This window comes from Xyrauchen texanus, chromosome 18, assembly GCF_025860055.1.
Source record: "Xyrauchen texanus isolate HMW12.3.18 chromosome 18, RBS_HiC_50CHRs, whole genome shotgun sequence".
Lineage (NCBI taxonomy): Eukaryota > Metazoa > Chordata > Actinopteri > Cypriniformes > Catostomidae > Xyrauchen > Xyrauchen texanus.
In genome coordinates this window covers 44,749,116-44,773,720 of record NC_068293.1, presented here as the reverse complement: position 1 = coordinate 44,773,720, position 24,605 = coordinate 44,749,116, and the positions used below count along the sequence as shown (strand labels likewise).

Genomic DNA, 24,605 nt, shown 5'->3' with positions numbered 1-24,605 from the left:
ATATGTACGACCGTGCCATAAAATCGCATCTTGCATTGCTACGTGTATCCTCTCATTGTACACTGACCTGTCAATCATCCTGTTACAGTTATCATGACCTACTCGTTCCTCATTTAATTTAATTTTTCATGTTTTATGTTGTAAAAAACATGATGAAGTGAAGATGTGCCATAGTTTTTCATTTATGACTATTGCAGTTCTGAAGTGGACTGTCAAACTCCTCTTTGTCAAGCAAGGGACAGAGGGCAATCTTAGCCGAAAACACTTATTAGAACACTTTTTAGTTCCACCTACTATGATTTGGGACTCTATAATTCTTCTCTCGGACACTGTTTAGGGCAGATAGAGTCCAGATTGGGATGCTAGGAACAAGCTGTTTCTCTCACACACCTATCATATCACTTCTGAAGACATGGATTAAACCACTGGAGACTTATGGATTACTTTTATGCTGCCTTTATGTGTTTTTTGGAGCTTCAAATTTCTGGTCACCATTCACTTGCATTGTATGGACCTGCAGAGCTGAAATATTTTCCTAAAAATCTTCATTTGTGTTATTCTGCAGAATTTGAGAAAATGAACACAAACTTAATTTGTGTTCTGCAGAACCCAGCAAGTCATACCCATCTGGGATGGCATGAGGGTGAGTAAATGATGAGAGAATTTTCATTTTTGGGTGAACTGTCCCTTTAAATGTGCAAAACACGTCATAGCAGATTTTTAGTGTTTACTGAACTTCACATTTTGTGGACACAAATGTTTCTCCTTTCATAGAACGATTTAAGTAATGTATGTGAGCAGCACGCATGCGCGGCAGAGAGTTTCCCCTTCACTTCCGGTTTGTGTGACGTATGCGGAAGCTGTGAGCATCATGTGCGGCCAGTGCAGCAGATTACGATTATTAGTCAGTTCGTGTTATTTATACTCATCTTAAAACATCTGTTTCATATGCAGAACGTTTATTAGTAGTTACGTAGTCCACAAATGTTTCTCTGTAACCCTAGTAAGGATCTAGTTAGACTAGTTTAGCTGAAATAACCCGTGGTGGAGGATCTGTGATGATTTACACCGGTAAACTATCTGTAAATATGAATTAATAACTCTCTTCTCAAAATATATCTGCTCCTGATTGCTGAAATAAATGTGTAATAGATGTGTTTGTGATATTATGCATGTACTCGTATTACTGCATGAAGTGTTGCCTAACATTGAACTATCGTTAAACTAACATTGAAATAACATTTACATTATTAAATGTTCTAGTTGTTTGTTTGTAATGAAAACTTGTTCTGTGCAGAATTGATGTTCTGGAAACTATTACCAGTGTTGAGTGTAATAATGCATCACTAAGTAATTACTGTAATTAAATATATTTTTCATTGAAAAATAAAAGTAAGGGATTACTCTTACTTTTTCACTAATTTAATTAGTTACTTCTGATGTAATTGCGTTAAATACTGTATAGACTATAGAACAATTCTATATAAAACAATAGTGAATTTAAAATCGAAATGATTAATGTCTTCATGTTTTGTAATTTAATGCTGCCCCTTTAAATTCTTTGGCCAGTTTATGAATAATTAATTAATTTTATATGATTTAATTGAAAGAATTAAAAGAACAGTTTCATGTCTATCCTTGTATTTTTCATCTGGTCGAGGTTGATCAGGGTTTTAGAAAGTAATTAGTTACAAGTAATGCAATTACTTTCAGACAGAGTAATCTAATTGCAATGTAAAAGATGTAATACTAATTAGTAGTTAGTAATTAATTACTTTTTTAGAGTAACTTTCCCAACATTGGTTACCACAGTTATTGTTGCTAAAATCATCAAACTATTATAGGAGGTTTTTAATGTTTCTATTTACTCAATATCTGCAATATTTTCACTAAAATATGGAAAGACTGAAATATCAGCCGATTCTTCGGCCTGTCACTAGTTTCTCCCCTTTCACCAGCAGGACCGTATCGGTGTCAGACTTCTACCAGCTGTTCTAAATCTGCTTCCCAATTTCTAACACAACTAATCTGTCTGTCTGCTTTGTGTTTTCTTGAAGTGTTTGTCTGAAGCGTGTTTGTCCTGGACTCCGTCATGGCATCCATAGTCAATGACACGGCTGAAGCTCTGGATCTGTGTCCGGAGTATCACCTCTACCTGAAGCCCATCGCCAAAATGACCATCAGCGTGGCCCTTCCTCACCTGAAGCTGCCCGGTAAATCCATCTCTAACTGGGAGGTGATGGAGCGGCTGAAGTCCATGGTGCAGCCGGAGCAGTTCTCCTCGCTCCGCATCTCTAAGAGCACCATGGACTTCATCCGCTTCGAGGGCGAGGTGGAGAACAGGAGTGTGGTCAAACGGATCCTGAGCAAACTGGAGGGGAAGAGCATCAAACTGAGCGGATTCACCGACATCCTGAAGGTGAGCTGCTTGTTTTGATGATGTGGGATTTTACGGTCCATACATTTTTTTTTAGTTTCAAGTCATATTTATAAATTGTCCTGTGGTGTGAATGTCATCATCATTTAAGTTTGGGGGGAGTCTGTGTATCTCAGTGAGTATTGACCCTGACTATCACACCTGGAGTTTGAATCCAGGCTGTGCTGAGAGACTCCAGTCAGGTCTCCTTAGCAACCAAATTGGCCCGGTTGCTAGGGAGGGTAGAGTCACATGGGGTAACCTCCTCGTGGTCGCTATAATTTGGTTCTCGCTCTCGGTGGGGCGTGTGGTGAGTTGTGTGTGGATGCCGCGGAGAATAGCGTGAAGCCTCCACACGCACTATGTCTCCGTGGTAACGCGTTCAACAAGTCATGTGATAAGATGTGCGGATTGACGGTCTCAGACGTGGAGACAACTGAGATTCGTCCTCCACCACCCGGATTGAGTCACTACGCCACCACGAGGACTTGGAGCACATTGGGAATTGGGCGTCCAAATGATATAAAAGTGACTTTAATACTCATATACCATGATTGGCATGTTTTCGATTTTAATCTCACATGAGTTCAGAATCATTTAGATTATTATGTCTGGGGCTTAAAGGGCAGCTGTTATGCCCCTTTTCACAAGATGTCATTTAAATCTTTGGTGTCTCTAGAATGTGTCTGTGAATATCAGGAACCCCACGGATCATTTATTATACTATGTTGAAATTTTTGGGTGGGAATAAAAACGAGCTGTTTTTGTGTGTGTGTGTGTGTGTGTGTGTGTTTCTTTAAATGCAAATGAGCTGGTGCGCCCCCGCCCCATATCCAGAATAGGGCGGAGTTTTGACATCTCTTCTTGGGATAACTAAACATCGTAAGCAATATGATTGAGAGTGAATATAGAGGTGTTCAGCCCGATATGTTTGAACCGGAGTCAGACACTGATGAGGGAGAGACTCCGCAGAAGGAAATTTGAGAATGAACCACGAAGTTTCCGAATTGTTATTTGATACATTTATTTATTTATTTGATTGTTGAGTTTTTTCGGCAGTTTTCAACGATGGATGAGCAACACCCACAAATACTGTTACAATGTTCACTGTGCGCTATAACGAAACAACACACAAACAAACATGTCCGTCAACCGTCGTGGGCGGGGCCTGTATACAGTGACGTCACTTTGAACAGAATCTGTGAACGGCTTGTTCTGAAACTGTGTTTATGATTAATGCCGATTAAAGAAAAAGGACTGGGTGGATTTTTATCATTGTAGGGAGGTTGTGTTCACACACACTGCCGACACACATTTATCTGCAAACACCATGTAAAAGTGAATTTCGCATAATAGGTGCCCTTTAATTTAAAAAATGTCATGTGGCGTAACCGTCCGAAAACACGCAAAAAATAAAATGCATAAAAATATAAACAAGTTATATTAAAAGCTGAAATTATTATAATAAGATTTAAAAAATATTATTAGTAAAAAACGTTTGTCCACCGAATCGAACCAGTCAGGGGGCGTAACCAACTTACAGGTGCCTTTCTATTGTCATCAGAGAATTTTTGTAATTTTTTTAATCTACATTTTGACCTTTTGTTGTTCAGGTCAATTGGTGTAACTCTTGATTTGTGATATTTCTAAATAATATATTGATTTGATCGATTAATTAATTTCAGGACAGGGTTGTCTATACGGTCACCACAGAAGAAGCCGCACAGATCAGAGATGAAGCGGTTCAATGTAAACAATATTGGAGTGTTTTTCTATAAATTAACATTAATGATTTCCGCGCACGCGTGACCTACAATTACGCCAGCGATCGCCGGGAATGCACGAAGGTACTTTCGGCTGATATCTCACCATTGCCTTAGAAACGGTATTTTAAGGACTGCGTTCTGATTTGACTTCAAGTAAAAATAAAAGTCCAAAGGTCCGAAATATCCCACGATCAACAACGTGAAGTTTTAATATGTAATTATATATCTTGCGTATCTTTAACAGCAATTAGACAAGTCCCAGATTTGAACTAAACATAATGTTAATTTATTAAAATACACTGAAATAAGAATGTTTTGAGGAAAATGGCAATGCTTTCATTTCTTAAGTGTAATAATTAAAATTATATTTAAACAATATGCTACATGCGCACATTATTTGGAGTCCTCCGTGTGCGTTTTGCGATTATTAACGTTAATCGCTTAATTGATCGTTAATTTCCACGATGATCGATTATGAAAATGTCTGAAAATTGATGTCCCTTTAAGTTGCGTTCACTCACATGTTCAAGGGGCAAGTAAAGTAACTTTATACCTTTTACTAAATATTATTATTATTATTAATAATATTATAAAATATTTTTATTTATTTCAGAAATGTATGAAACCAACATGGACATGAATATGCAATTTTTATTAACTTGACACGTGTTTTTAACTAGATTTTTAAAAGATTTCAAATTTTTAGCACCTCGGACACCTTGATTTGTCTCTGTCCCATAAATAGTTTGGAATAATCTTTTTATTACATTTTTTTAAATAAGCAGTGACATCATTTATTTTCGAAAATACTAGTTGAAAAAATTTTCGTTCTTCAAATCAAAGTCAGTTGGGTTAACCACAGCTGGTTAAACACGTTTTGTTCAGCTCAAATGGGATAACCCTATTATAATTTTTATTTTATTTTATTAAAAACATTTTCTATCTGTAAAAATATCTTTTGCCTTGAAAAATATGTTTTGAAAATTGCAGAAATTATTATTCTAACGCTTGACATTTTTAAAGTCATAATTGTTTTGTTTTTTATGCTGAAAATGTTAAATGTTTTTTATAAAATTATAAAATCAACACGGGCAGATTACATATTTCTAGGAACTCGATAAACGTGTTTTAAACCAGAATTTGCGTTTTCTCATTTTTATCGTCTTGCACAAGATTTTTGTCAATGACCCAAATATAAAACTTTGTTCATCATCGAATCGCGTCTATTAAATAATAAAGCGGTTATGCAGTAACATTACCATAAATACATTTAAGATGTCTATATTGTCTATTTTGTTACCACTTATTCAATCTTGTGGAGTGTCTAATTGAAGATCCTTCAGGGAGTAAATTAGATGTTTTTCAAGCTTGTCAAAAAGTCTTATTGTTTAGAATATATATAAATAATGTTATGTTTATATGGAAGTATGTCCATGTTGATGTGTTCAGTCCTGTGGTGTGATCCTCCGAATCATAGACAGATTTAGAACTTATTTAATTGTGCTGATGTAGCAAATGAGAGTCTTTGAAACAATGTATCAAAATATGTCGAACTGTGACATTCCATCTCAACTGCTGTAAATGTATCAGTTACACGTCAAATGGAATGTGTATTTGTCACACTGTATGACCATTTCAAATGAACTGAAGTTAACGTCCATTTGTCTACTCAGGTGCGGTCGGCTGAGAATAAAGTGGACTTCCCGACACGCCACGACTGGGACTCGTTCTTCAGAGATGCCAAAGACATGAACGAGACGGTTCCCGGAGAGCGTCCAGACACCGTTCATCTGGAGGGGCTTCCCTGCAAGTGGTTCGCGCCGAAGGACGCTTCTCCTGACAGACCGTCGGAGGCCGTCCTGAAGACTGTTTTTGAGCAGTTCGGTAAGATCCGGAATGTGGACATTCCCATGCTGGATCCGTACCGCGAGGAGATGACGGGGAAGAACTTCAACACGTTCTCGTTCGGAGGACACTTGAACTTTGAAGGTTACGTGCAGTATCAGGATCACACGGGCTTCGTCAAAGCCGTGGACTCGCTGAGAGGAATGAAGCTGATGTTTAAAGGGGATGACGGGAAAGCCGTGGCCTGCAATATCAAGGTGCGTTTATTTATGTCCGTTTATTGGCTAACATGGAATTGGTTTAGGACAGCATTTTTTGGTTTATGAGTAAAACAAAGGCAGTGATCAACATTATTTGAAGAAAGGTTTTGCGTTTGGCTCTGTCTCTCCCGAACTGCTGCGTTCGCTGCACTTATCCCTCACCTCCTTGTCACACTCCTCCCTCCTTTGCCTCAGGCCGGGGGACCCCTGGCATGACATTTTTTGTTCACGCCTGCCTGCCTCTCTTGGGCTGGGGAGGGGGACGAGTGGAGGGAAAAAAGAGAGGGAAAGGGCAAAGCGGAGCGCCAGTGAGAGGAGAGAGAGGAATAACATAGTTCACCACCGCCCGATACGCTGTCGCCCTCCCCTCAGCCACTCCCCAACCTCTTCCCCGGGTGGACCGTAGCAAGTCCTCCGACCCCTGGCGGATGGAACGCCCCTCCGCGTTTTGGCGGCCAGTAGGGAACAACTCTTCCCCTCCAAGATGGCGACCGTTCCTCCATGTCCAGGTGTCTGGCGGCCGCGGTCCCCCGTTGGATTGCCGCGGCGGCTCCTTTGGGCGGACGGCAGTGGTGAGGACTCCACGACAGCGCATCCCTCCTCCTTCCCGGGCTTCGGCAGCAATGTAAGCAGGTTCAAATGGGAAAGGAGGTGGCGGGAACCGGCTGAACAATCAGTCATATTTTAATAGGAACTTAAACAAAAAACACAAAACATAAACGCACACACCGGGGCAGCTGTGCGTGGCTCTCTCCCGAACTGCCATCTCCTCAGCTGATTAGCATGATTGGGGGCCGGCATGCATAGTCACGGCCCCACCCTCCTCCTCGTCACACTAGCCCAATACTGTAGAAATAAAGAGTTAATTTAGTTTAATTTTCACCTTGAAGTGCAAAAGATTCAGTTGAGTTCAGAAGTTTCTAGATGCTCAGATGATCAAAAAAAATCATATTCATTTCAAAAATGAATTGCAACAACTTATCTTAAATATTAATTGCAATTATGAAAAAACAAAACGTGTTCAGTCAGCCACCACCGAAGACCAATTCTGACCCAGCAGGAACCCTGTAAATATGCCATTTAAGGAAGCTTGACTCCAACACGCCGCTGGTGCGGATCTCATTAATCCTGCAGTTCTTCAGGATTCATTTACATTTGATGAAAGAGGCTTTAGTACAAGCGGATTCTGTGTGCAGCTCCATTAATGAGATGAAGTCTATTCACTACAGTCCTTCAGTGACGCCGTCACTTTAAGAGCTTTTAATGAAATGAAGTCGAGCCTGTATTATGATTTCAACAGTCCAAAGACACCAGACAGCGACATGTGAGGTGCAGGTGTTCCTCCTTTCCTCAGATACGCCCCTGTACCCTTTCATGAGTTGGCAAAATATTAGCACTGTGAGTGAATCTCACCAAACCTCCCCGGGTCATCTTTATATATATATACAGTATATATAAAAGAGATAAAAATGACATTTATATTTTGCATGTTGAAAATGACACTTAAAATCCGCGAGACATTGAGTGCAAGGCGTGCTGCAATGATGTACGTATACACTAAACAATTTAAATAATATATTAAAAAACGTTTCACGTTGCATTAATGAGAATTTGCTGGTAAAATGTGCGAAACTGTCAGAAAAATATTGTCACAATGTAATTTTTTTTTTAAATAATTAAACAAACAATATAAAGATTAAGAAAACAAGATTTATATTTAAAGCCTTTATGATTTTCTGTATTGTGAATTTGATACATGATGGTAGTGTTTGTTGTACTGGTTTTAATAATCGCAGTCCTTTTTTTACTGTAATACGTTTAATAATTCATTAATTATGCTACTTTTTTTGAGCAAAATATTTATTTATTTTTCCTTTTGATTTTGGGCTGATATATGACATTAATCTAGTTTCTATATGCTTTTCACGCCATTTTGTTATCGACAAAGTGAAAATGCGTAAAAGCAAAAGTTTGTGAAATGTGCCGTCTTCTGCCTGTTTTCATTCAAATGGACTTTTATGGATTATAAATGGCGTGTGTGACGTCATGCCTAAAAAACACTTTGTCGCATAAGTTTTGGTTTATCTCAACAGAAATCAATACAGAAATGTGTTTATCACTAATGCACCTCTCAGATGTGTCCGATTCTGTTCCTCTGAAGTTTTGGGTAAAATGGAGATTATTGAGACAATTCAGATTACTGTCATTTTAATTTCACACATAATTGTAATCAAAAGCAACAGTTGCATCTAATCCTTCATCTAAAGCATCACAACTGCATCATGTCCCGCAGATTTCTCCAGCGACTTTAACCACCAGCTGAACTTGAGCATCATCCAAAATTAAAGTGTCATAAATGTATATTTTCTGAAGCAGTAAATGTGATCCGATCGATTTAAAATATTTAAATGTTTAAAAGCTGTTTTCTGAAAGTGAACTCATCATTGGACAAATAGTTCAGATAGTTTCTTGATTAAGTCTAGAACATTCTGAGAGTCATTCAGACGACTTTATTCATCTACAGAACAGGATACGGCTCATTTATGTGTCTGTAAAGAAAAGGCAAATATAGGTCTAAACGTATATATTTTTTTTCATTTCATTATTTAATTTTGTTTTTCATTTTAATGCTTTTTTTGTTTGGTAATAATTTTTTCGTTTGGTAATTATTTTTTATTTTAATGCTTTTTTTGTTTGGTAATTATTTTTTATTTTAATGCTTTTTTTGTTTGGTAATTATTTTTTCGTTTGGTAATTATTTTTTATTTTAATGCTTTTTTCGTTTGGTAATTATTTTTTCGTTTGGTAATTATTTTTTATTTTAATGCTTTTTTTGTTTGGTAATTATTTTTTTGTTTGGTAATTATTTTTTATTTTAATGCTTTTTTTGTTTGGTAATTATTTTTTATTTTAATGCTTTTTTTGTTTGGTAATTATTTTTTCGTTTGGTAATTATTTTTTATTTTAATGCTTTTTTCGTTTGGTAATTATTTTTTCGTTTGGTAATTATTTTTTATTTTAATGCTTTTTTTGTTTGGTAATTATTTTTTTGTTTGGTAATTATTTTTTATTTTAATGCTTTTTTTGTTTGGTAATTATTTTTTCGTTTGGTAATTATTTTTTATTTTAATGCTTTTTTCGTTTGGTAATTATTTTTTATTTTAATGCTTTTTTTGTTTGGTAATTATTTTTTCGTTTGGTAATTATTTTTTATTTTAATGCTTTTTTGTTTGGTAATTATTTTTTCGTTTGGTAATTATTTTTTATTTTAATGCTTTTTTGTTTGGTAATTATTTTTTGTTTGGTAATTATTTTTTATTTTAATGCTTTTTTGTTTGGTAATTATTTTTTATTTTAATGCTTTTTTTGTTTGGTAATTATTTTTTCGTTTGGTAATTATTTTTTATTTTAATGCTTTTTTGTTTGGTAATTATTTTTCGTTTGGTAATTATTTTTTATTTTAATGCTTTTTTGTTTGGTAATTATTTTTTATTTTAATGCTTTTTTGTTTGGTAATTATTTTTTCGTTTGGTAATTATTTTTATTTTAATGCTTTTTTCGTTTGGTAATTATTTTTCGTTTGGTAATTATTTTTTATTTTAATGCTTTTTTTGTTTGGTAATTATTTTTTGTTTGGTAATTATTTTTTATTTTAATGCTTTTTTTGTTTGGTAATTATTTTTTCGTTTGGTAATTATTTTTTATTTTAATGCTTTTTTCGTTTGGTAATTATTTTTTATTTTAATGCTTTTTTTGTTTGGTAATTATTTTTTGTTTGGTAATTATTTTTTATTTTAATGCTTTTTTTGTTTGGTAATTATTTTTTATTTTAATGCTTTTTTTGTTTGGTAATTATTTTTTCGTTTGGTAATAATTTTTTATTTTAATGCTTTTTTTTGTTTGGTAATTATTTTTTCGTTTGGTAATAATTTTTTATTTTAATGCTTTTTTTGTTTGGTAATTATTTTTATTTTAATGCTTTTTTCGTTTGGTAATTATTTTTTATTTTAATGCTTTTTTTGTTTGGTAATTATTTTTTATTTTAATGCTTTTTTTGTTTGGTAATTATTTTTTTCGTTTGGTAATTATTTTTTATTTTAATGCTTTTTTTGTTTGGTAATTATTTTTTATTTTAATGCTTTTTTTGTTTGGTAATTATTTTTTATTTTAATGCTTTTTTTGTTTGGTAATTATTTTTTCGTTTGGTAATTATTTTTTATTTTAATGCTTTTTTTGTTTGGTAATTATTTTATTTTAATGCTTTTTTTGTTTGGTAATTATTTTTTATTTTAATGCTTTTTTTGTTTGGTAATTATTTTTATTTTAATGCTTTTTTTGTTTGGTAATTATTTTTTATTTTAATGCTTTTTTTGTTTGGTAATTTATTTAATACAGGGGATTTTGCCGGCATTTTTTTAAAAGATAAACAATAATTATATAGAATTTAGCTGAAAAGCACTGAAGATTTTCTCCCAGTATTTATTTTTAATTTAAAACATCTTTGTGCACAGAAATGATGTTTTTTGTATTGTTGGATAATTCCGTGTCTGCCGTCTATTATTAGGAACAGTGTGGAAAAGAAACTTTAATAAATAAACGGATGTTTACAGCGATTAATCACAAACAGTGTTCATTCATTAGTTCTCCTTGCACTTATCGATGACCGGTGCATGATACGAGATATTTGTGTTGCACTCCTGGAAGTGTCCCGTTTGCAGATCGGCTCTAATTAATCCATAATCACGTACAATAAATTGGCTTTCAATACTGTCGCCATGGTAACACAGGATAATGATTAGGATAGATGCTTTTTGGAACTATCGGTTATCTGCAAATAATCTCTGCCGATTATTTCATCAAATCACAAATGTGTGAATCCACTTTCTCTAGTAAAAAATGTGCCTTCACAGTTCAGCTGGTTGAAGACATCAGAGTATAATGTGAATATTATGTGTTCTCAGGTGACGTTTGACACGACTAAACACCTGAGTGAATCTTCACTAAAGAAACGACAGCAGGAGCGACTGAAGCTTCAGGAGCTCGAGAGACAGCGAGAAGAACATAAACGACGAGAGAAGGAGGAAGAGGAAAGAAACAAAGAGGAAGAGAGGTATTCACTTAATCCACAGGCTCATTTAATGCATACCATGTGTAGTAATAGACAGCCATTTTACTTGCATACATTATCACTAAACTCAGTCGCCCAGCTTCACGTTGCACATTGTTTGGAAGGCCTGATAATGCAACAGCTCGTTGTGTGCTGATGTTTCAGAAAACAGCATCAGCAGGAGGAAGAGGAAAAAGAGAGGAGACGAGAGGAGAAACGGCGTAAACGTGAGCAGAAGCTGAAGGAGAGAGAGGAGAAGAAGAACATGAAGAAGATGAAGAAACATCAGGAGGAAGAGCAGAAGAAGCTTCACCTGAAGATCGCCTTGGAGGAGAGGAAACTCCTGCTGGCCCAGAGGAACCTGGGGTCCATCAGACTCATCGCAGAGTTACTGAGCAGAGCAAAGGTCACATGACATCTCATGCATCACATGACCACTGTATGAAGACATCAGATGAAAATGTTCCTTGTAGGCGCTAAAATCGTGATATGTTGTTGTGTAGCTATTAAACCTCAAATCAGCTTTATACACTCATTTGATTAGACACCATTTTAATGATGAAATTGAATTAGCGTTTCATAGCCTCTATTAGGAATATTCAAAAGCATGCATGAAACATTCGGCTAAAATAGTGTTTTTAAATGCATATTACTAGAGGTGGGAATAAATATTGATATTTAAAGTATTGTGATATTTGCACTGAAAATATCAATATTAATATTATTGACATGTTGACGCTGGCTATCACACCTGGAGTCGTGAGTTTGAATCCAGGGCGTGCTGATTGACTCCAGTCAGGTCTCCTTAGCAACCAAATTGGCCCGGTTGTTAGGGAGGGTAGAGTCACATGGGGTAACCTCCTCGTGGTCACTATAATGTGGTTCTTTTTTTTTTTTTTTGTATATTAATTTTAGACTTTTTAATACCAAAATTGACATACTTTTGTGAATAGAATCCCTGAATTTATCAAATATTTTGCTCTCGACTATTTTAGTGTGTTTGTGTTCCTGCGTATATAAAGATTGAAACGGACCTGTTAAAGGGACAGTTCACCCAAAAATTGTAATTATGTCGTCATTTTCTCTCCCTCATGTTGTTCCAAACGTGCATGAGTTTCTTTCTTCTGTTGAACACAAAAGAAGATATTTTGAAGAATGTTGGTTCAGACAGTTTACGGTAATCATTGATTTCCTTGGTATTCCTTTTTTTCCTACTATGGCAGTCAATGGTACCTTCATCTGTTTGATTACCAACATTCTTCAAAATATCTCTTGTGTTCAACAGAAGAAAGAATCTCATACAGGTTTAGAACAACATGAGGGTGAGTAAATGATGACCATTTTCATTTTTTGGGTGAACTATCCCTTGAACGTTTTTTTTTACTCCAAATTTACTCTGTTTCGCCCATTAAGAGAATGAGATTTTCGCATTAATTAATTTATATATTATTAACTATGTTTCCATCCAAGGATTTTTAGCTAAACCAGTTTTAGTGCATCAAAATAAAGCTGATGGAAACACACACGACATAATATTTTTCGACATATGTCGATACATCAAATGGTGTGAAATAATTGTTTGGAAACACGTTTTGTTGGTAAAATTGGCATTAAAGCATAAATGTAGTGTCACATGACTGAGTTTGCCCTAATCGTTAGCCTGTGTTACCATGGCGACAGTATTGAAAGCCAATTTATTGTACGTGATTATGGATTAATTAGAGCCGATCTGCAAACGGGACACTTCCAGGAGTGCAACACAAATATCTCGTATCATGCACCGGTCATCGATAAGTGCAAGGAGAACTAATGAATGAACACTGTTTGTGATTAATCGCTGTAAACATCCGTTTATTTATTAAAGTTTCTTTTCCACACTGTTCCTAATAATAGACGGCAGACACGGAATTATCCAACAATACAAAAAACATCATTTCTGTGCACAAAGATGTTTTAAATTAAAAATAAATACTGGAGAAAATCATCAGTGTGCTTTTTTTTTTTTTTTTTTTACATTTACAGCCCAATTCTATGAAATTATTGTTTAGTTTTAGTTAAAAAAAAAAAATTCATAAAAAAATGCCGGCAAAATTCTCTGTATTAAATCAAATACATTACCAAACAAAAAAGTATTAAATTAAAAAAATGTATTACCAAACGAAATGTTTTGTTGACATATATTTGCCTTTTCTTTACACCAATTTAAATGAGCCGTACTCTGTTCTGGAGATGAGTAAAGTCTTCTGAATGACTCAGAATGTTCTAGACTTCATCAAGAAACTATCTGAACTATTTGTTCAATGAGTTTTAAAACATTTAAATATTTTATATATAACCATCTTTACCTCAGATCACAAATGGCTGTTAGTGTTTTACAGGAACATGTTTGTCTCCTCAGACTCTGAAGCAGCAGCAGGCGGAGCGGCAGAAGGTCGAGCTAGTGCGGCTGCAGCAGCTGGAGGAGCGCAGACGTCTGCAGGAGGAGGAGCTGCGGCGCGTGGAGGGCGAGAAGGCGCGCACGCTCGAACTGCAGCGGAAAGAGCGCGAGCTGCGCGACAGACTGCTGGTAAACCTGCTGAAGAAAAGCACAAATGCAGACGCACAAGACCCGAAGACCCGTGAAGACGCCAGTATTGACGTGGATCTGCAGGTCTGTGAGGTACGAACGCACGTGAACGGAGTGACGCTCAAAGCGGACGCGATAAAGATGGGATGCCACGACGACGAGCCAAAGAGACAGGAGATAGAGGTCAAAGGTGACGACCAGGACGGGGACAAGCGCAGTACAGAACGCAGCAAACGTGAGCGGCGCCGCAACAGCAGAAGGCGGAGCCGTGAGCACAGGAGTCGCAGGAGGAGTCGCAGCCGCAGCAGAAGTCGTCAAAGGCGCAGCAGTAGTTGCAGGAGGAGCAGCAGCCGAATGCGACACGCTCGCGGGAGGCGTAACCGAGCGAGTCCGGAGCGCCGCAGGAAGTACAGTCACAGCCAGAGCAGCAGCAGTCGCTCGTCCAGTCGAGGACATCGACGTCACTCTCACCAGCGCTCCAGACGACACTGAGAGAACGTTGAAATGTCGACTGAATCTCTCGAACATGTGCAGGTCACATCTCGCTCCAACATCAAAGAATCTTTCGCTTAAAGAGAATTATTAGGTTTTATTTTTAGGACCATAAAAATAGTTTTTTTGCATTGTGGTGTTATTTTCATGACAATAAATCACGATTGAAGCAAGTTTGCCCCTAAATTCTCATTAACGATGTGTTATGCTTTTTATTAATTTGCATAATTCTCAAAGATGATTAGCATTACTTATGTACAGTAACATGTACAGTTTTTATTAAAATAATTTCGCATGAAATTAATGAAATTTGCTTCTTTTTAAATGTATTATTTAAATGAGCGTTTCCCATCCAAATATTTTCATACCAAATTCTCATTAACGCGGAGCGTCCGGGTGTTTTTCATTGATTTATTTGTACTGTTTTAGTAATAATTGACATTAAAATAATGTAATACAATGTTTTTTTTCTGTAGACTTTTTGTTTATATAAGTTCAAAATGAAAAGGTGAACAGAAAATGGCAAAATACTTAATGATTGAAATTATATTTCATTATTTTTACATTACTGAGAATTTGAAATGAACATGAATTTTACTTTAAAATTATTACCATGAAAGCTTTGAAAAAAGCCGTATATCAGAAATTAATCATCAGAAGAAAAAAACTATTTAATAAATAATAAATAAATAGTTTGGGTTTTTTTTTTTGGGGGGTTATTTGAGAATTTTTTTACATTTTTCATAATTATAGATGATTCATATGACTTATTCAGTAAGTTTTTTTTGTGCCATTTTTATAGTTATAATTTTACAATAAATTAACTTAAAATTTGCATCTTTTATTTAAATTAGCATTTCCAAACCAAATACTTTTTCATTATTATTATAAAAAAAAATCAATACATTTTCATCACTGTTTTATTTTTTTTAATTTTTTAAAAATATTTTCATTATTTTTGATGATTCTCTTCACTGAAATACGGTATTGTTTGTACTGCTTTTATAGTAATAATATACAGTAAAAATGTACATTCCCTCAAATTCTCATTACCAAAAAATTCGGATTTTTTTAATATTTTCATTATTTTTGATGATGATTCTCATTACTGATATACAGAATTTTTTTTTCAATTTTTTAATGTATTTTTACTGTAAAATTTGTTACACTTTTATTTTTTATTATAATTTAAATCAGAATAAAGTTAAAAGCATTACAACAAATACTATCATGATGTTTAAACATTTTACAATAAAAATTATATAAAACATTTTTTTTTGGTAATGAGAATTTGAGGGAATGTACATTTTTACTGTATATTATTACTACAAAAGCAGTACAAACAATACCGTATTTCAGTGAAGACAATCATAATTAAATGATTGTGAAATAAATCAATTCAAAGGTGAAACACCCACGACAGAAATGAGATCTGAAGGGACATGTTCTTTATCGTCATGGCAATAATGTCTCAATGCAAACAAACAAACATTCTTTTGATGTTGGGCTGAAGAAAGTCTTTGTTGTCCAGTGCGATTAGAACGATCCGCTACAGTATCAGTGCCGGGATCTGTGTGCAGTTAGGATGTGAAGAGCGTTCAGACATATTGATTATAACGACAAGTGCTTTTCTTTCTTTGCCTTATGAGGACTCAACAGAACAGCGGTTAAATGTGTTAGAAACGACACTGAAGCTTTTTATTGTTTGTTGTCGTGGTCGCTGAAGCTTTTCTTTAAGATTGTGATACACTTGATCAGATGTTTCATCGTTATTATTCTCCGCAGACTGCAACACTTGAATTGTAATTTGACAGTCATTTAGGAAGTGCTCGTTTATTTCCATCATTTCAAAGTTGGCCCAGTTTGTAGTCTGAAGGTTTGTCGTTTTCTTCTGCACAAGCACCGAACATGATTTTAAAGGACCGTGTTTGAGTCGCTGTATTCACAGTTTAATGGTGGAACAGCAACGAAAGGAAACATGAATAAACAGTGATGTGAACACAATCGTATCTTCATTTTATATGAAAAGTGTCTGGCTTCAACTGAAGACCGTATTGTGCTTTCTTTTCTTTACAATGAATGCATTGATTGTTAATCTTTGCAGTATTTGCAGGATACACACTTGGTAATCATGATGAATGATCAATGTGTCACACTATGTACTTCACATTTGGAGCACATACTTTTCAAGGTAATGTTAAAAAAGTGATTTTGTTTATTGCTTTTATAAAGCGTTAGCTATACACTTAAAGACACGGATGTTCAATAAAGAGTTCAGTTAAGCTCAAATGACAGCAAAAATGCATTTCAGCTCGTTCTTCCTTTTCTTTATAAAAGCACAAATGTGTGTTCCAGTGGGACTCTTATATTGGAAGTCAATGGGGGCCATTTTTAAAGGGTTTAAAAGCAGAAATGTGATGCTTATAACTTAATGAAAGCATTTGCATTAATTCTTATGTTAAAACGTGCGAGTTATTTGAGCTGTAAAGCCGTTTCAATCATATTTTTTTAGTCATTTTATGGTTTTAAGATTTACACCATTACGTCGTCATGGCAACGAGGTCATAAAATTATCTATATCTTTCCACAGATGTGGTTAATAAGTGATTTAATGACAGTAAAATCATGTTAACACACATATTGTTTATGTCTTGTGACTTGTGAAACAGTATTTTAATGTGTACAGATTAAACCCCATTGACTTGCATTGGAAGTGTCTCACTGGAACACAAATTTAAAGTAAAGAAGGGTCGAGTCGAAATACACTTTTGTGGGGATCAATATCAATACCACAGATGCTGTCGACTGCATTAACATCAACACAGATTTTGTATGATAATAAACCCACATGCACAGGTCTGGTTCTTATTTCACTGTAAAACTGACTGATCAAAGCACTTCTGTTCAGTCGCTCCATCTGGGCTTGTAATCCGTCTAATCTGATTATGTGGACTGCTACCTTCTCTCGGAGCGCTCAGTGTTTTATACCCCGTAAGAGGCGAGCAGCACACTGGGAAATATGGCTACTGCAGAACAAGAGATGTACCCAAGAAAGATTCTGGATTACATGGAGGGATTCCTGGTGTCAAAGGTAAAGACACGTGTGCATGTGATGTGTTTGGGGGGTACTTACTTCTTCACTATGGTCAGCTGTGATTGTTACATGTGGGACTGAAAACAGTTCACCCCTTTCACCATCAGCAGCATGAAGAAATGCTGTTTTAAGTTGTTTGAAGTGAGTTTAGCAAGTCACATGTTCTCCTAACAATATGAGTTTGGGAATGTTGTGGGAACTAATTCCTAAAATTCTTAGGAAGGCTTTGTGAACTTGCATAATCCTAACTATAACATATAACACACTGTATTTTATTTTATAAAATAAACATTCATGAGTCACTTAAGAGAGTCAGCTCTCACTGGTCACAGTGTATGCTATTGATTCACTGTGAAGATCTGGCTCATAAGAGTCATTTGTTTGGGAATCAGACAACACTCTTATGTGTGTGGAGTCACGTGAAGCTAAGTGAAGGTTGGTCCGCTTTGCCTCAAAAGCAGGATATCGAGAAATGCGAAATCGACGACTCGCATGATCGTGAAGTAGGTCGGGAGATCTTGAACATTTCCGCAGCACTGATGAACATCTCGACCGGCTTGGAGGGCCTTGCAGAGATACGGCGAGCGATCGCATCTATGGAGGCGAAATTTACACCCTGATCACAAGAATAGACGATGTTGAAAAACGGGTTGAGCAGGGGCGTCGATTCCAAGGTGCCCCCAATTAATCAAAACAAGTAAGTACAACCCCCCAATATTTATACCATGATCAATGGAAACAAGTAAATGCTTCACGCCGCACCGCCCCAAATCTACGCCCCTTGGGGTTGAGTCTCTGTAGTTGGCCGAAAGAGCGCTACAGGCTTACCGCCTGCTTCCAAGGCTGATGTGGAACACGTGTGGGGAAAACTAGAGGACATGGAAAACCGGAGCAGGCGTGATGTTCGTTTCATTGGACTCCCCGAGGGAAAGGACAAGATATTAGGTTTTTGGATGGGCTCATTCAGAGTTTGATTGACAGCGGACCATCAGCTCGAGACTTATGAAAATCTTATGAACTGATGAAAAAAGGTGTCGTACCTCCAAATGTCTGTAAGACCAAGATTTGTACACATCTTCTGTAGTGTCTACGTTTCTCTAAATGGTCTACACACTTAGGAATTGGTCAGTTTTTTAAAGGGACAGTTCACCCAAAAATGAAAATTCTGTCATCATTTACTCACCCTCTTGTCATCCCAGATGTGTGACTTTCTTTCTTTAGCAGAACACAAATGAAGATTTTTAGGAGAATATTTCAGCTCTGTAGGTCCATACAAGCGACCAAAACTTTGACGCTCCAAAAAGCAAATAAAGGCAGCATAAAAGTAATCCATAAGATTCCAGAGGTTTAATCCATGTCTTCAGGAGTAATATGATAGGTGTGTGTGAGAAACAGATCAATATTGAAGTCGTTTTCTACTATAAATCTACACTTTCACTTTCACATACAATTCTAGTGGTTTAATCCATGTCTTCAGAAGTGATATGATAGGTGTGGGTGAGAAACAGATCAATATTGAAGTCGTTTTCTACTATAAATCTACACTTTCACTTTCACATAAGACTCCAGTGGTTTAATCCATGTCTTCAGAAGTGATATGATAGGTGTGTGTGAGAAACAGATCAATATTTAAGTCGTTTTCTACTATAAATCTACACTTTCACTTTCACATACAAATCTAGTGGTTTAATCCATGTCTTAAGGAGTGATATGATAGGTGTGTGTGAGAAACAGATCAATATTTAAGTCGTTTTCTACTATAAATCTACACTTTCACTTTCACATACAAATCTAGTGGTTTAATCCATGTCTTTAGGAGTGATATGATAGGTGTGGGTGAGAAACAGATCAATATTGAAGTCGTTTTCTACTATAAATCTACACTTTCACTTTCACATACAAATCTAGTGGTTTAATCCATGTCTTTAGGAGTGATATGATAGGTGTGGGTGAGAAACAGATCAATATTGAAGTCGTTTTCTACTATAAATCTACACTTTCACTTTCACATACAAATCTAGTGGTTTAATCCATGTCTTTAGGAGTGATATGATAGGTGTGGGTGAGAAACAGATCAATATTGAAGTCGTTTTCTACTATAAATCTACACTTTCACTTTCACATACAATTCTAGTGGTTTAATCCATGTCTTCAGAAGAGATATGATAGGTGTGGGTGAGAAACAGATCAATATTGAAGTCGTTTTCTACTATAAATCTACACTTTCACTTTCACATACAAATCTAGTGGTTTAATCCATGTCTTTAGGAGTGATATGATAGGTGTGGGTGAGAAACAGATCAATATTGAAGTCGTTTTCTACTATAAATCTACACTTTCACTTTCACATACAAATCTAGTGGTTTAATCCATGTCTTTAGGAGTGATATGATAGGTGTGTGTGAGAAACAGATCAATATTGAAGTCGTTTTCTACTATAAATCTACACTTTCACTTTCACATAAGACTCCAGTGGTTTAATCCATGTCTTAAGAAGTGATATGATAGGTGTGGGTGAGAAACAGATCAATATTGAAGTCGTTTTCTACTATAAATCTACACTTTCACTTTCACATACAATTCTAGTGGTTTAATCCATGTCTTTAGGAGTGATATGATAGGTGTGGGTGAGAAACAGATCAATATTGAAGTCGTTTTCTACTATAAATCTACACTTTCACTTTCACATACAATTCTAGTGGTTTAATCCATGTCTTCAGAAGTGATATGATAGGTGTGTGTGAGAAACAGATCAATATTGAAGTCGTTTTCTACTATAAATCTACACTTTCACTTTCACATAAGACTCCAGTGGTTTAATCCATGTCTTTAGGAGTGATATGATAGGTGTGTGTGAGAAACAGATCAATATTGAAGTCGTTTTCTACTATAAATCTACACTTTCACTTTCACATACAATTCTAGTGGTTTAATCCATGTCTTCAGAAGTGATATGATAGGTGTGTGTGAGAAACAGATCAATATTGAAGTCGTTTTCTACTATAAATCTACACTTTCACTTTCACATAAGACTCCAGTGGTTTAATCCATGTCTTCAGAAGTGATATGATAGGTGTGTGTGAGAAACAGATCAATATTTAAGTCGTTTTCTACTATAAATCTACACTTTCACTTTCACATAAGACTCCAGTGGTTTAATCCAGGTCTTCAGAAGTGATATGATAGGTGTGGGTGAGAAACAGATCAATATTGAAGTCGTTTTCTACTATAAATCTACACTTTCACTTTCACATAAGACTCCAGTGGTTTAATCCATGTCTTCAGAAGTGATATGATAGGTGTGTGTGAGAAACCGATCAATATTTAAGTCGTTTTCTACTATAAATCTACACTTTCACTTTCACATAAGACTCCAGTGGTTTAATCCATGTCTTTAGAAGTGATATGATAGGTGTGGGTGAGAAACAGATCAATATTGAAGTCGTTTTCTACTATAAATCTACACTTTCACTTTCACATAAGACTCCAGTGGTTTAATCCATGTCTTCAGAAGTGATATGATAGGTGTGGGTGAGAAACAGATCAATATTGAAGTCGTTTTCTACTATAAATCTACACTTTCACTTTCACATAAGACTCCAGTGGTTTAATCCATGTCTTTAGGAGTGATATGATAGGTGTGGGTGAGAAACAGATCAATATTGAAGTCGTTTTCTACTATAAATCTACACTTTCACTTTCACATAAGACTCCAGTGGTTTAATCCATGTCTTCAGAAGTGATATGATAGGTGTGTGTGAGAAACAGATCAATATTTAAGTCGTTTTCTACTATAAATCTACACTTTCACTTTCACATACAATTCTAGTGGTTTAATCCATGTCTTTAGGAGTGATATGATAGGTGTGTGTGAGAAACCGATCAATATTGAAGTCGTTTTCTACTATAAATCTACACTTTCACATACGACTCCAGTGGTTTAATCCATGTCTTCAGAAGTGATATGATAGGTGTGTGTGAGAAACAGATCAATATTGAAGTCGTTTTCTACTATAAATCTACACTTTCACTTTCACATACAATTCTAGTGGTTTAATCCATGTCTTTAGGAGTGATATGATAGGTGTGGGTGAGAAACAGATCAATATTGAAGTCGTTTTCTACTATAAATCTACACTTTCACTTTCACATAAGACTCCAGTGGTTTAATCCATGTCTTAAGAAGTGATATGATAGGTGTGGGTGAGAAACAGATCAATATTGAAGTCGTTTTCTACTATAAATCTACACTTTCACTTTCACATACAATTCTAGTGGTTTAATCCATGTCTTTAGGAGTGATATGATAGGTGTGGGTGAGAAACAGATCAATATTGAAGTCGTTTTCTACTATAAATCTACACTTTCACTTTCACATAAGACTCCAGTGGTTTAATCCATGTCTTTAGGAGCGATATGATAGGTGTGTGTGAGAAACAGATCAATATTGAAGTCGTTTTCTACTATAAATCTACACTTTCACTTTCACATACAATTCTAGTGGTTTAATCCTTGTCTTCAGAAGTGATATGATAGGTGTGTGTGAGAAACAGATCAATATTGAAGTCGTTTTCTACTATAAATCTACACTTTCACTTTCACATAAGACTCCAGTGGTTTAATCCATGTCTTCAGAAGTGATATGATAGGTGTGTGTGAGAAACAGATCAATATTTAAGTCGTTTTCTACTATAAATCTACACTTTCACTTTCACATAAGACTCCAGTGGTTTAATCCATGTCTTCAGAAGTGATATGATAGGTGTGTGTGAGAAACAGATCAATATTGAAGTCGTTTTCTACTATAAATCTACACTTTCACTTTCACATAAGACTCCAGTGGTTTAATCCATGTCTTCAGAAGTGATATGATAGGTGTGTGTGAGAAACAGATCAATATTGAAGTCGTTTTCTACTATAAATCTACACTTTCACATAAGACTCCAGTGGTTTAATCCAGGTCTTCAGAAGTGATATGATAGGTGTGGGTGAGAAACAGATCAATATTGAAGTCGTTTTCTACTATAAATCTACACTTTCACTTTCACATAAGACTCCAGTGGTTTAATCCATGTCTTCAGAAGTGATATGATAGGTGTGTGTGAGAAACAGATCAATATTGAAGTCGTTTTCTACTATAAATCTACACTTTCACATAAGACTCCAGTGGTTTAATCCAGGTCTTCAGAAGTGATATGATAGGTGTGGGTGAGAAACAGATCAATATTGAAGTCGTTTTCTACTATAAATCTACACTTTCACTTTCACATAAGACTCCAGTGGTTTAATCCATGTCTTCAGAAGTGATATGATAGGTGTGTGTGAGAAACAGATCAATATTGAAGTCGTTTTCTACTATAAATCTACACTTTCACTTTCACATAAGACTCCAGTGGTTTAATCCATGTCTTCAGAAGTGATATGATAGGTGTGTGTGAGAAACAGATCAATATTGAAGTCGTTTTCTACTATAAATCTACACTTTCACATAAGACTCCAGTGGTTTAATCCATGTCTTCAGAAGTGATATGATAGGTGTGTGTGAGAAACAGATCAATATTGAAGTCGTTTTCTACTATAAATCTACACTTTCACTTTCACATAAGACTCCAGTGGTTTAATCCATGTCTTCAGAAGTGATATGATAGGTGTGTGTGAGAAACAGATCAATATTTAAGTCGCTTTCTACTATAAATCTACACTTTCACTTTCACATAAGACTCCAGTGGTTTAATCCAGGTCTTCAGAAGTGATATGATAGGTGTGGGTGAGAAACAGATCAATATTGAAGTCGCTTCTACTATAAATCTACACTTTCACTTTCACATAAGACTCCAGTGGTTTAATCCATGTCTTCAGAAGTGATATGATAGCTGTGGGTGAGAAACAGATCAATATTGAAGTCGTTTTCTACTATAAATCTACACTTTCACTTTCACATACAATTCTAGTGGTTTAATCCATGTCTTCAGAAGTGATATGATAGATGTGTGTGAGAAACAGATCAATGTTTAAGTACATTTTTACTATAAATTATCGTCTCTGCCCAGTAGGTGGCGATATGCACGAAGAATGCAAATCGCCAAAAACAAAAGAAGAATAATATGAAAGTGAAAGTGGAGATTTAGAGTAATAAAGTACTTAAATATTGATCTGTTTCTCACCCACAGCTATCATATCACTTCTGAAGACATGGATTAAACCACTGGAGTCTTATGGATTACTTTTATGCTGCCTTTATGTGCTTTTTGAAACTTCAAAGTACTGATCGCCATTCACTTGCATTGTTTGTTCCTAGAGAAATTCAATATTATTCTAAAAATCTTCATTTGTGTTCTGCAGAAGATAAGATGAGTACATGATGAGAGAATTTTCATTTTTGGGTGAACTGTCCCTTTAACAAGTTCTCGGTTCCCAACCCTATTTATTGATGGCACTCATGTTATAATATTGATTTTGTTGTCAGACTCTATTTGCTGCATGTGAGTTGGGAGTGTTTGAGCAGCTGCATGCGTCGGAGCGGCCGCTGTCTGCAGGTGAGCTGGCGGAGCGTCTGCGCAGTAGTGAGGACGGGACTGCACGTCTGCTGTCTGCATGTGTGGGTCTCGAGCTGCTGACTGCGCACACAAACACTGACAGTCAAGGTAACACAACATTCACTGATGCAGTCAATACTATAGAAGAGTGACTCTATTAGTAGCACTTGTGACGCTTAACATTAAAACAAATCCTGTGTGAGATGATAATTAAATGTTTCAGCATTTGCATTACTGACCACACAAGCTGAAGTCAATGATTTTTAAATTGCATTGAAATAGTTTCTGAATTCACTTTATAAACACTCTTAAATCATGATGTAATCGGTGTGAAGATTTGTATCTTTCTGATCTTCAAAACTTTATTTATTGATTCCATGATAAACAAATTGTGAAACTATTTAAAAAAAAAAAAATGGATTCTCTCCAATGATTGGCATGACTGTCACGTATATCGGCCACGTATATCGGGCACGTATATCGGTCACGTATATCGGGCACGTATATCGGGCACGTATATCGG

The 24,605-nt window shown here is 35.6% G+C and overlaps 2 protein-coding genes across 3 annotated transcripts in view; both read left to right on the top strand.

Annotated features, from left to right (window-relative positions):
• The first annotated feature begins 867 nt into the window (after positions 1-867).
• LOC127658921 (A-kinase anchor protein 17A-like) lies at positions 868-15,103 on the top strand. 2 transcript variants are annotated; one of them, XM_052148493.1, is made up of 6 exons: positions 868-1,071; positions 2,058-2,419; positions 5,856-6,284; positions 11,249-11,397; positions 11,560-11,800; positions 13,793-15,103. In XM_052148493.1, exons 2-6 carry the CDS (start codon positions 2,093-2,095, stop codon positions 14,450-14,452), a joined length of 1,806 nt encoding a protein of 601 aa, XP_052004453.1. In that variant the 5' UTR covers positions 868-1,071; positions 2,058-2,092; the 3' UTR covers positions 14,453-15,103. The 2 variants fall into 2 exon arrangements, with proteins under 2 accessions (XP_052004453.1, XP_052004452.1); XM_052148492.1 differs by having other exon boundaries at positions 868-1,082.
• Positions 15,104-17,133: 2,030 nt separating this feature from the next.
• Positions 17,134-24,605, top strand: part of LOC127658934 (acetylserotonin O-methyltransferase-like) — a 21,216-nt gene continuing 13,744 nt past the window's right edge. The window contains exons 1-2 of the mRNA XM_052148510.1: positions 17,134-17,543; positions 24,013-24,190. Of these exons, the coding sequence (XP_052004470.1) occupies positions 17,472-17,543; positions 24,013-24,190 (250 nt within the window). The 5' untranslated portion in view covers positions 17,134-17,471. The remainder of the gene's footprint in view (positions 17,544-24,012; positions 24,191-24,605) is intronic.

Excerpts from the sequence above, each read along its gene's own strand:
- LOC127658921 (XM_052148493.1), top strand. The coding sequence starts at position 2,093 with ATGGCATCCATAGTCAATGACACGGCTGAAGCTCTGGATCTGTGTCCG. Across the intron at positions 2,420-5,855 it reads GATTCACCGACATCCTGAAG|GTGCGGTCGGCTGAGAATAA; the intron begins GTGAGCTGCTTG and ends TTGTCTACTCAG. Across the intron at positions 11,398-11,559 it reads AGAAACAAAGAGGAAGAGAG|AAAACAGCATCAGCAGGAGG; the intron begins GTATTCACTTAA and ends CTGATGTTTCAG.